The 12,315-nt window shown below is 32.4% G+C and overlaps 2 protein-coding genes and 1 long non-coding RNA gene across 6 annotated transcripts; all 3 read left to right on the top strand.

Moving 5' to 3' along the window:
* Positions 1-976: 976 nt before the first annotated feature.
* On the top strand, positions 977-2,354 carry LOC121118011 (uncharacterized). 2 transcript variants are annotated; one of them, XR_011780376.1, is made up of 3 exons: positions 977-1,112; positions 1,190-1,430; positions 1,492-2,354. It is a non-coding gene; the product is annotated as an uncharacterized lncRNA (long non-coding RNA). The 2 variants fall into 2 exon arrangements; XR_005864307.2 differs by lacking the exon at positions 977-1,112 and having other exon boundaries at positions 1,264-1,403; positions 1,492-1,728.
* Positions 2,355-3,415: 1,061 nt separating this feature from the next.
* On the top strand, positions 3,416-5,177 carry Fib (rRNA 2'-O-methyltransferase fibrillarin). Its single transcript, XM_040712544.2, has 4 exons — positions 3,416-3,609; positions 3,743-4,269; positions 4,514-4,759; positions 4,819-5,177. The coding sequence occupies exons 1-4, from the start codon at positions 3,597-3,599 to the stop codon at positions 4,984-4,986; spliced, it is 954 nt and encodes a 317-aa protein (XP_040568478.1). The 5' UTR covers positions 3,416-3,596; the 3' UTR covers positions 4,987-5,177.
* A 4,169-nt stretch (positions 5,178-9,346) lies between these two features.
* LOC121118619 (Fanconi anemia group A protein) lies at positions 9,347-11,937 on the top strand. Of its 3 annotated transcripts, none has more exons than XM_040713198.2 (6): positions 9,347-9,613; positions 9,723-9,890; positions 9,946-10,022; positions 10,081-10,221; positions 10,420-10,790; positions 10,863-11,937. In XM_040713198.2, exons 1-6 carry the CDS (start codon positions 9,509-9,511, stop codon positions 11,495-11,497), a joined length of 1,497 nt encoding a protein of 498 aa, XP_040569132.1. In that variant the 5' UTR covers positions 9,347-9,508; the 3' UTR covers positions 11,498-11,937. The 3 variants fall into 3 exon arrangements, with proteins under 3 accessions (XP_040569132.1, XP_040569134.1, XP_040569135.1); XM_040713200.2 differs by having other exon boundaries at positions 9,364-9,613; positions 9,726-9,890; XM_040713201.2 differs by lacking the exons at positions 9,347-9,613; positions 9,946-10,022 and having other exon boundaries at positions 9,757-9,890.
* The last annotated feature ends 378 nt before the right edge of the window (positions 11,938-12,315 follow it).

Raw genomic sequence — 12,315 nt, 5'->3', positions numbered from 1 at the left:
AAATATTCTAGCACCTGATGAGTTAGATCGAATTGCATTGAGGGATGAAGTCATGACACTACATGATATGAGTCCATATAACATTTTTTTTTTTAATGGAAGGTTTATTTTTCCTCTGACAAGAAAGGCACCCTTGTCCCTTAGCATTTCAAATTTAATTTTAAGCCACTAGGATCTGTTAATGCAACTACGATATGCGACTATTATATTTACAAACTAAGAATACCACAAAAATGGAAAATAAGGTCATTACGTGGTATCTATGATGAAGAAAGTTTATCTCACAATTCCAGATTTTAACGGGAACAATTAAATTTTTTCATCCCTGTAAAGATTGCGGCAAATATTTAAAAACGAGGTGCATGCTTTTGTAGAGTGCCCTACATTGGAAATTTCAAGGGAACTGATAAGGTTAAATATAAAAATTACCGATAAAAGTAGCTTAAAGGTCACGGTGTTGTTTGGTTTTTCCTTCAGTTGTAACCGTTGCTCCAATGAGGAGGAGGCTTTAAGTAATTGCAAAGCTATTATAGCACAAAAACTAGCTGAGGGATCGATCATTTGTCGCATGGAATTGAGGAAGATTATTTAAAAAAATGCATCTGCATTCTCATTGAAGGTTCCGTAACTGCAGGACTCAGGGTGGGAATATGCCGATGATCTAATTAAATATTTTCCTTCTGCCTCAAAAAGACACTATAAAACCAATTTATTATCAGGCAATACAAAAAACATCGTAGCACAGTTAAGAAGTAATCACTTTTCTTTGGGGATTCTAGTAACTTTTTTGAATGACTGCATTAAGCTTATAAATGGAAATTTTGTGTCTGGGGCAACATCCTTGTCTTTTATGTTATTTCTATATGTTTACTTAAAAAAATTTTTTAAAGATAATTTTGCTTAGTGCTCCTGTTTTGTTAAATGCATCTATATAGATATATTTATATCATATATGTACTGCATGTCTTCGATTTTAGTTGTTGTCTCAACTATATACTAACTTTAAATCTGATAATATTTTATCAGTTGGATTTTCGTCGTAATCAATGTGTATTTTGTTGTGTTCTATTTTGCTATCAAGTCATATCTCTGATGAGCTGTTCATATTAAAGGTTATTACTAATAACTATTAGTTACTTTGTGAACGCCATAATTATTGTGTTTTGTAATTCCAATCATGCCTACCAAGTGTTGTGCTCCAGCGTGTAGAACGGGCTATGACAACGTGCCACAACATTCTGGTATTACGATCCATCTGTGGCCAAACACAAAGAGAAACGCCGGACTTCATACCGCCTGGCTGAGAGCTATTCCAAGAGAAACAGATCTGAAGAAGACAGATTAGGCACCATCCAAAAGTATAAAGCTGTGTTCCCTGCATTTCAACGACTCTGATTTCATCTGTGAGTCTAAAAGAAGTCAGACCCTTGGCAAGGCTCTAAAGAAGAGGTAAGACAGCTGTTCACTTTTATAACTGTTCTTCTTTTACAGGTACCTCAAACCAGACGTAGTACCATCCCTATGGACTAACTACCCCAACTACCTCTCAACTCCTAAAGCGTCATCAAGGGCAACTCAAGCTGCGACCACGTCACGTAGGGCTCAACAGTGACTCATTTTGACTAACTGGCAACCAGATGACCTCCAGGAACTAGCTTCCAAGGGAGAGAGTAATGCTCTCTACTTTGTTGCCGGGTATATTGGGTTTTCTTTGAAGAAGAAGATCACCTGTACATCATGGCAAGAGTTAATGGTCATTAGAGACACACCTCCTGACTCAATAACCTTCGATAGCCCAACCAATCAGCATGTAGACCTAAAAGAGTTCATCGACATAATGAGTAGAGGGGGTTGTCGACTCCATCCGACCTTCTCTACCTCTCCTGTCTTTATGCTCACTCCATGTTTTCTTACATCACAGCTACTCCTGAAGAGAAAAACAGTTTACTTGGCATCCCAAATCCTAGAGCTTCATTTGTTGCTCATTCATTGACAGTATGCAGGACAGTTTAAACTCTGACATTATTGCTGTTGTGGGAGTAAAGTGCGAGGAAGGACACTCCTGGTCAGCTTTTCTTCAAATAATTTCATTCGCTTTGTTTAATGTCATGAGTCATGACTCATGGGTAAAAATTTAAGTGCTAAACTGAATGATGACATCCGATTTTTAACAAAAAAGAGAATGGCAGCTAAGAATTGAGAAGCTAATAGACAAAAATCTAAATTTCAATCAAAATATTCTGACCTGTAGACTTGGACCAACTTTATACTTTTTGATAGTGCCTTTTCTTTTTTATATGTTTTCAATGTTTATTTTGATTAAAGTACTAATAAAATACCACTTCTATTAGAAATATATAGCCATCATTTTTATTATGTTGATGATGGCAAAATACTTTTAAAAACTCTTTATTTTGTAGCAAAACACTTTAAGAGAGACATTCCATATAGAATAAACTAAGACCCATATTGGAAACGCGTGAGTGCAGTGTCTTTTTCTACTTACAGGAGTCCTTGCTCCAGTCCAATAAATTGGGTTTTATAGTCATTTGAATGATCTCTGATAGCAAATATGTCGTCTGTCAATGTTGCCAACACATACATTTCTTTTTGATTTACACACATGAGGATTTATACAATTTTCATATCCTCAATCTAAGGAAAACTTTGATTAATATGGAACACGCACTTTTTTTATCTTGACGGAAGTGCAAAATAATTTTCTCATATTAATAAAGTAAATACTTTAAATTACCACTTTTTATAGAAAGTTAAATAACTATCATTTCAATGACATTGAATATATATATTTCTTTAATTAAAACCAATTTTTTGATTAAATACATATATTATGTCCAATATACACAATTGCACAATATGAATCCTAACCAATTTAAGCATATGAGTGAGAGCAAATCAAATATCAATATCAAAGAGTTATGGTATCAAAAAACTTCATGCAGTAGTAACCACCTACTCAACACTTTTTCAATCAAATTGTATCAAAATTATTCAATATCTGAGCTAAAATATTTTGTTTATGACATGGAAATTTAAAAAAAGTATAATTGTTTCAAAAAATTATTCAATTGCTAATTTTGTTTTAAAAGTTTGATTTACCTGTGAATTAGCTCCATTTTATCTTCCGTGTTAAAAGTGAATATGATTTTCATTATAAAAATGGAATAAATTAAAATATACAAGATAAATATTCTATTTATTAAAAATGATGGTTAAACTTTTTTTTCAATAAATTTTGAAATATGTAAGATATGAGCTTTTAAAGTTAAAATTTACTTTATTAGTATGAGAAAATTCTGTTGCTCTTCAGTCAAAATATGCGCACACCCAAAAAAAATATATCGTTCCATAAAAATTTCAGTGTTCCCCGCTTAATTACTATGGTACTTAATAGCCAGAAAAATGGCTAAAAGATAAATTGTAGCCGCGTAACACAGTAATATTGCTGATAAGCGTGCGCGTGGGGTTCTTCTTATAAACACGTTTTTCGTATAGAGAAATATAAACAATTTGTTCAAGAACCCAAGTAGTCCACGTTTCTTGACTGTGTGAATAGGAGTCGGATATATCGAAAGATGGCTGTTGCAGGTAATGTTGAGTAATTAAATAAATCATTAGAACCATTTACCAATGGTTCTCTTCTGTTGTCATTGGATATGTGGAGAGATGACACGGATTTAGACTGATTCCGTCCGTTCGCTAACCGATTTTATTTCTATAGGTTTTTCACCTAGAGGCCGCGGAGGTGGCCGTGGTGCTCCTCGTGGAGGAGGTTCCCGTGGAGGATTTGGTAGAGGAGGTGGACGTGGAGGTCGAGGCGGTTTCTCTCCTGGTGGTAGAGGAGGATTTTCTCCTGGAGGTAGGGGCCGTGGTGGCCCCGGTGGTCGTGGAGGTGCCCGAGGTCGCGGAGGAAGAGGTGGCCGTGGAGGTGCTGGTGGTGGAAAAACCGTTGTGGTTGAACCCCATCGGCATGAAGGAGTTTTCATTGCACGTGGAAAGGAAGATGCCCTCGTTACTCGTAATTTAGTGCCTGGAGAAGCCGTCTATGGCGAAAAACGTATCTCTGTGGATCAAGGAGGTGATGCAGGAAAGATAGAGTACCGTGTTTGGAATCCCTTCAGATCTAAGCTTGCTGCTGCCGTCCTTGGTGGTGTCGACAAAATTCACATGGCACCTGGATCTAAAGTATTATATCTTGGAGCTGCATCTGGGACATCTGTTTCCCACGTGTCAGATATTGTTGGACCTGTAAGTATATTTGATGAACCCTGTCTCTAATTCCAAGTGCAGCGTTTAATCGACGGGCGGACTTCATTCCTACCCGGCTTTGCAGCGGTGCTAGATTAAAAGGGATGCTAACCAGCTCAGTTTTCATGTGTATGATCATTGGTCTTGATAGCAACCTACAAATTTAATATAATATGATTTTTATTTAACTATCACTTGAGTACAACGTGCATTAACTAACTCTGGTTATTATTTATCATGATAGGAAGGTATGGTTTATGCTGTGGAATTTTCTCATCGGTCTGGTCGTGATCTCATTAATATGGCTAAAAAAAGAACGAATGTAGTTCCCATTGTCGAGGATGCTAGGCATCCACACAAATACCGTATGTTGGTCCCCATGGTTGATACCATTTTTGCTGATGTCGCCCAGCCGGATCAGGCTCGTATCGTAGCTCACAATGCTCATTACTTTTTGAAAAATGGAGGCAACTTCGTGATCTCTATTAAGGTATTTTAGTACATTAAGTTTCCTTTAACCAGGTTGAATCAATTATTGTTTCTATTCAGGCTAGTTGTATTGACTCAACTGCTGAAGCCGAGGCTGTGTTTGCTGGAGAAGTGAAGAAGATGCAAGGTGAAAAAATGAAACCTCAAGAGCAAGTAACCCTGGAACCATATGAACGGCATCACGCTGTTGTCGTTGGAACCTACAGACCTCCTCCCAAAAATGGCTAATCATGATCTCTGAAGTATTATTCTCCACTCTCCTATTTTAAGATTGTATATTAAAATGTCAATATTCCTACATGCTTACTTGTTATTACAACATAATTTTTGCGGTTCAAACTGCAGACACTATTTTAAATTATCTTATTCGTAGATATATGAATATATATTTAGCTATTAAAATTATCATACAAACGTTATTAGCATTTCTGGTCTGGATAATTATTTAAGAGCATTTTGGCGCGTCACCGCCATAATGGAATACAACCACCCTGCTGGCATCCTCGTCTCCAATTAAGGTTTTGTACTTACGTGATAATAAAAGATAAGAATTCTAACCTTAGTATCGCTCATTTTAAATCTTATTTAGGCTAGCCCGACTATATTTTTTTATTATATTAGTACTAATTTGAGTATTAAAAACAGATACTGAATATTGAAAATTTAATCTTTTTCGATTAATAATTGATAAATATAGTAAGCTTGTTCGAACATACAACTAGCGCTAGAATACAATATTAGGTTTTAAATCAGCTATCATTTACTCTGTGTCATTGTCATAAATGCGTGATAATACAATAACAGTAGATAATTGAAATAAAAAGACGTTTGAGGAGAAATGTGGCAAGATATTGATAAAAAATCTTGCGATATCTAAGTTGGAGGATTTTCGTTAATAATATGGAACTTTTTAAGTTAAATTTTCGAATAAATATATAAAATAATTGAAACTATATTTTTTACAAACATATTATTAGACCATAGGTTAAGATAAATAAAATGAAGACAGTAGACGTGAAAATATTTTCAGATTAAAAAGTTACATGTACCAATATCCTGTCAACGAAATCAGCATTTAGTAATATTGGTTGTGCTCTTAAAAAAAGTCACTACAAAACGGGTAGAGCCATAAAAAAATTAATAGCAAATTAGAAGGAAACACAAGAATGAGTGAATTTCATCATTTTTTGTTATGTATTTCATATTTCCTTTCTTGTTCTTATTTTCTTGTATGTTCTTTAGTGTATTAAAGTACTGTGTTTTACGTAGTATAAATAGTCTCGTATTGTGTAAATTGAATAGAGTATGGTTTTGTATTATATATAATACATATGATCTTATAAACAGTGTAGTCTTATTCCTCCACGCCATTTCATCTTCTCATTTGTCTCTCGGTCATCCTGGATCTCTCCACCTTATAAATAAGTTTGTGTCTCTCCCTCGTCAAGACGCAACACTTCTTAATTATATATTTGTTAGTTGAATTTTTACCGTTATATTTCAGCTTTGTGAAATTAGGGACAAAAAGTTGAAACAATGACAATTTCAAAACTTAATACGTAGCTTTCAAAGCATTGGGAAGGAATCACAGAATGCCATGTTCCGTTTGAAAGAATCAGTGGCATTCATTTACAATCCATTTCTTCATCAAAATGACATGAAGAGCTATTGAAGTCTCTACCTACATCAAGGATTGCACTAGAGTACAAGATCAAGATGGGGACCTCGTCCATGAAAGTCTACATCTATTTGTGATTATGATATATTTATATAATATATCAGCATACTTCATTCACATAACACTAGCATAGATTTTGCTTGCTCGCTTCGACTCTTCACTCGTGCTTCCCACCCTGTGCCTCGGGAGTAAATGATCTTGTTTGTTTATATCTTATGCGTATTTGTGATTCGATGCGGCAATAAATATATCTCTGATGGGCAAAATACTTACAAAGCGGACACGTTCAAGGCGAATCCTCCTGGCACGTACAAAAATATCATATTTAGTTTGGACTTGGCTGTCAATTCCCTCGTCTCACTTGGATAAGTCGTGGCTATTTCAGAGGAAAACATAAATTTTTTGAGTCACTAAGACTACTAACTATAGGATTAAACTAGTCTACAAAGTGGTTCAAATTCCCGGGGAAGATAGTTTTCAGTGGCTTTAGACAGTCAACTAAATCCATTTACAAGAGGGGAGAAGAAGCTACATGACTAAATTTCACTGGTGCCCATAAGATGCATTATATAAAAATGCAAGTCATTGTAAAAGTGACCCCAAATACAGAAGTGATGAGATTGACCAGAGTGAAGGGTGGATTTGGAAGTTCAACACAAAGACAGTGGGATCAAATAAGAAATTGTGAGGAAACTACGTCCACTACTGTATTCAAGTTTCCTTCTTTTTTTAAAGATTATCCTTCATGGACTGTTTAAAAAAATAAGAGTAAGATATTTGCTGGTTTGGTTTACTCTACTTAACTCCCGGATTGTGTGTTTTTATGTTACGATTGAAAAGGCTCTCAAGAAGGAGTGAAATATATTTTTGTATGCTGAAAAAGGTTTTTCTTTCTTCTAAATCCAACTAGGATAATTGTTGGTTATCCCTTATCACTTATCTTACACCAACAATGATCTTCAGATAATTAACTTGGGCTTTCAGATTCGAAACTTGGACATTCTCTATTTCCAGTGGTATTATGGATTTCTCCAAATCACGGATCTTCTCACGACTCTCATTAAGCGCCCTGGCAAGAAGCTTGTTGTTCTTCTTCATGAAGGATACATTCAGAGTGTTGGAGTTAGACATCACAGAATGTGTCCTCTGTGAGCCGCTTGATCTTCACGGACACAAATATCGAATGAGATTTTATTTTTCCGACTCTAATACTCAAATAGCGGAATCGTAACAACTTGGCGTTAAAAACATAGTAACTTTTTAGTAATTAAGTATCTCTAATTCTCATGAAGTAATAGGCATGGTTGATGAGTGAGCCGAGAGTCAGCAAAGTCACATGTATTTTTACCCACGGAGTCAAATATAATTGTAACATGGATAATATATGAATAGTTATCCATGAATTTTTCTTCCAGTATACATATAATTTTTTTTTGGCAATAATCATTGAATGTTTGAATAGAACATTAAATTTTACAAAGTATATCCTAGAAAGTCTTTTGGTTAGGATATCCCTTATCATGTTAAGTAGTCATTGGATTACTATTATTTTAGATATGAACAAAACAAACTATATTCGTAAAACATAACCAAAGAGTTTTACTAATGTTAGTAGAACTCATTGACTGAAATTATAGTTTGTGTAATAATACTTAATAAAATAATTTTAGATTTTAAATCATTGGCAAAATGGACATGCGCCTATAAAAAATCATTGGATACTGACATGTATACAATAAATAATTCCAGTTATTATTTATTTTTTTAAATGTATTTTTGGCATTGCATTTATTCAAAAAATATACCAAATACTGGGTATACATTTCATAATTTAAAATGAAATATTATAAAGTAGTTTTAATGATGAATAACTTAGAATCAGCCCTTCAAAGATGCATAGTAATTATAATATTAGTATATAATAAAAAAATTAATTAGTAAATAAATGAAAACGTTACGCACACAATAATGTTTTTTTAAAATATTAATATTGTTTGTTAATCAATTAATCATCCTTCGATCATCTCTCTTTCTTAATTATATATATCAAAGATTTACGTTATATATATTGTACATCCTTTGCCGAAAAGATGATTTCTTAACTTTAACGTATAAAATGTTCTATCTAAACTTCATTTTTTGTAATTTTTTTATAATTGATATGTAGAAAAATAATTAACCAGCGTAGCAATCCCATGTTGAAACACTTAAGCTCGGTTCACTGATGGCCCATCAGTGATGGGTACAAAGAAGTTTGTGCCTCTCTTCTTTGAATCACACCTAGTTGGGATAAATAAACCAAAAAACATAAACCTTTATTTTGACCTCCATATTTATATATATGTATACTCAAATTAAACAGTAAAGGTTATTGGTATGTAATTCAGTTTTGAATATTAATGTTTAATTATTACAATATAAATTTATATCTTTTTAAGATAATGTTAATTATATAATTAGTGAATTGAAAATGGCAAATATAGCGAGAACCTCCAATTATGACCTAGAAAAAAACCCCAGCCCATCATTTAAACGTAAACGGAAAAATGCTTTAAATCAATATATTTAAAAAAAAAATATATATTTTTGTTAGAAGAAATCCTCGAAAAGTTAACTTCATTATATGATAATTTAGTTTTGAACCACATGAATTGTTCCATAATTTCTTGCTATCATCACACATATAATACTCTTCAATAATAGATAATTCATCGGAATAAAATTATATGAATTCAATATATATAATACTAACTACTTTTACTCAATGAATGTAATTGAAATATATTGAATTTGAATGAACAGGAATGAACAGGAATGATATTTTTTTACGACAACTTATAAAATATCAAAAGAAAGTGCATATTCCTTCTACATAGCGGCGTTTATGCAGAGAATTTGGTTTTTAATTTTAGATTTATTACGTCATCAAAAACGTCATAACTTTGAAATATAAACACAATTATTTAAACACTTAATGGTTAATCTTATTAACTAATAATTTACAACTAATAGTAAATAACTAATACTTATAGCAATTATCAAGTAATTCAGCTAAGTCCAAATTAGATAATCATGAGAATCTATGATACGGAGTTCAGAAAAATCTTATTTGATACGACGATTAGTGGCAACGAATTTTCTCATGATGAGAGTAAATATTCATTCAAGTCAAGTCAGGTAAGTTAAAGTTATAATGTTTACACTTACTACTTCTTTTGATTGATTCAAATCATTACTATTCAATTGTTGTTGTATGTTTAATGTATATCAAAATCAATATTTTTAGCAGACTCTAATGTCCGGACTCGACCCGGATGAACATTTCTTTCTTCAATGTTTAAGTCAGAATGATTATGATGCATGTCTCGAAGTAGACTTTTTAAATGGCGGACGTCTTCCTGTACGTAGAATCCCTGAACTACGAAAAAAAACAATTCAAAAGATTCGTGCAAAAGTGAGAACATCCAGTACTTTAGTAAAGCTTTAAATCTAATTTCTAACTTGGATAGGGGGAGATTCCACCGCTTGGATTTTTGTACAAGTTAGATAAATGTAAAATCCTTAGTTTTGAGCAATTTTTGAGCGGGTATTATGTGATTAAAATATTTTATAAATAGTCACATCTCACTTTGAACATTTTTCAGTATCAATTGTTCTAAAGAAGTCTTCCTTGAAGCGTGGAAAAAAGAAAATGATGATATAATTTTGGTATCTTGGATGGAACGCCTCATTGTATTAGAAAGTCCTTTGATCATAACTCTTCTAGATTGGATTGTTCATCAATCGTGAGTATCTATCACGTTTCATTTATTCTAAAACACGACTGATATGGATTTTGCTGAGGTTGATACTATTTTTGTACAAAAAAAAAAAAAAAAAGAAGATTACCAATTAATCAGCTATTTTATTTCACAGATACATTGATTAAGTTATAATTTATACATATTACATATAATTCATCACCCAATAAATTTATTTAATAGGATACTGGAAAATGGATCTGCTTGTAACTTTTTTGAATCTCTAAATGACAAGTCAACTCTTGAAAGAGATGACCTTAAAAAATTCTACTCAAAAGTCATCAATATTTTTATTACTTGGAATCCTAATATTAAAGTGATAACAGCTCTTAATGAACAAGAAAACTGGAGAAACCTCATTATAAACTCATTGGAGCATGAGGTTCGAAGAAATCTCTTTATAGAAATGATAATCCCATTCAATGATCTGAGTGAAGTAATGAACATTTATAAAAAGATTTTGAAACGGAAAGAAGTCAATTGGTTTCATTGCCTAAGCTTATTAGCCTTAGTTCATTCATATGATAGAGTTGGTGTGACAAAGGAAGTCAATGGTATAATTGTCGTAATTCAAGCGTTTCCAATCAAATTAATACATTTTTTTCCTTCATTCCCATCCCATCTAGATTTAGTCATGTACTATTTGAATGCGGGATTTAATGAGAAAAATACAGAATATATGGTGACAGCATTTTTACTGATTCGTCAAGTATATTTACCAGACGCATCGAAATATGCTCGGTGGTTTGAAACAACATTCTCTGGGCAGTCGTCAAAAACCAATCTATCGCGGGCTAATTATGAGTTTTTTGTCATGTTCTTAACGTCACTTGTTCCTCACGAAAAATCTCATTACTTAAAAGCACACTTGTCCAAAACCCCTTCAGTTCCTAGTACCAATTTAAAGACTATATATGCAGACTATATAAATCTGGCTAAAACAAGACTCGCTGACATCTTAGACGAGAAGAAAAGAGAGGAAGAGAATATGCTTTTCTCGGATATTCCTCCTGAGATTGTAATAGAAGTGGATAATGATATTAAAGGAGCAATTAAGTCTTTAAACTCGACAGGCAAATTGCCTTCTAAACTGCTTCAAGCCAGTATTTTTAAAAAACCATATTTCAATCGTTATTTTTTGAATCGCCTTCTTCTGACTGTCGATAAAACCCAAGAAACAATTCACTTGGTTGAAGCCCTTGCGAAAAAAGGCAAAATTTCTAAAAATATGATTAAATTATTTGAGGAAAGAAAAAGTTGATTAAGATTTTAATTTTATCTCTTTTTATTAAGAAAATATGTGGAAATATATTTTTTCATAATATGAAATGATTGTAGAATGACTAATATATGATCTTACATTTTTTGAAATGATTATAAGAAAAGAAATGAGATGGTTTTGTTAAGTGATTATTTTGTCCATTTTGAACTATTCCTTTATAAATGAAAAGTTTCTTCGGTACAATTTATCCAATCAGAGGTTAGGTGATTAATTAGTTCTTGAATATTACGTTTTCTTTTTATAAATATTTTAAAACCAAATACATAATGGTAATTATTTTCAATTTGTAAATTGACCAATATAAAGTTTTTTAAAGAGATCATACAAATTATTAGGAGGCTGATCTTTTAGGGAAATAAATATTGCCATTAAAAAAGTTAAAATTAATCCCTTATTGAAATAAAAGTAACTACTGAAAATTTAAATAAGTAGATATCGTAGTTTTATATTGTAAATAAAATTTAAAGGACTCAATGGACCCTTGAATCCTTAAATAAAATTGAAATAGCTGCTACTCTAAAGCATATATTTTCTAGCCCATAGATCCCTTATCGATTTTTTGTTTTAATGAAATGAGAAGATATTTATTTATTTATAAAACATAAAATTCACTTAGTAACAAATCAAAAAGTAAGAATATTATTACCTATATGAAATTACAAGAAAATAATGTTTTAATCATAAATGGGAAGAGTGAGTTTGATGCTCTCATAACAATTTGTCAACATTTTTTACATCCCATTTATATTCCCATCAGTCCTTTTTGTAACATGACATCTGCTTCTTCAATTTCATTG

This window comes from Lepeophtheirus salmonis, chromosome 5 (assembly GCF_016086655.4).
Source record: "Lepeophtheirus salmonis chromosome 5, UVic_Lsal_1.4, whole genome shotgun sequence".
NCBI lineage: Eukaryota > Metazoa > Arthropoda > Copepoda > Siphonostomatoida > Caligidae > Lepeophtheirus > Lepeophtheirus salmonis.
The sequence above is the reverse complement of the archived record's forward strand: the minus strand, read 5'-3'. Positions and strand labels throughout refer to the sequence as shown.

Excerpts from the sequence above, each read along its gene's own strand:
- Fib (XM_040712544.2), top strand. Across the intron at positions 4,270-4,513 it reads TGTCAGATATTGTTGGACCT|GAAGGTATGGTTTATGCTGT; the intron begins GTAAGTATATTT and ends TTATCATGATAG. Across the intron at positions 4,760-4,818 it reads ACTTCGTGATCTCTATTAAG|GCTAGTTGTATTGACTCAAC; the intron begins GTATTTTAGTAC and ends GTTTCTATTCAG.
- LOC121118619 (XM_040713198.2), top strand. The coding sequence starts at position 9,509 with ATGAGAATCTATGATACGGAGTTCAGAAAAATCTTATTTGATACGACG. Across the intron at positions 10,023-10,080 it reads TTTGAGCAATTTTTGAGCGG|TATCAATTGTTCTAAAGAAG; the intron begins GTATTATGTGAT and ends AACATTTTTCAG. Across the intron at positions 10,791-10,862 it reads TGTGACAAAGGAAGTCAATG|ATTTAGTCATGTACTATTTG; the intron begins GTATAATTGTCG and ends CATCCCATCTAG.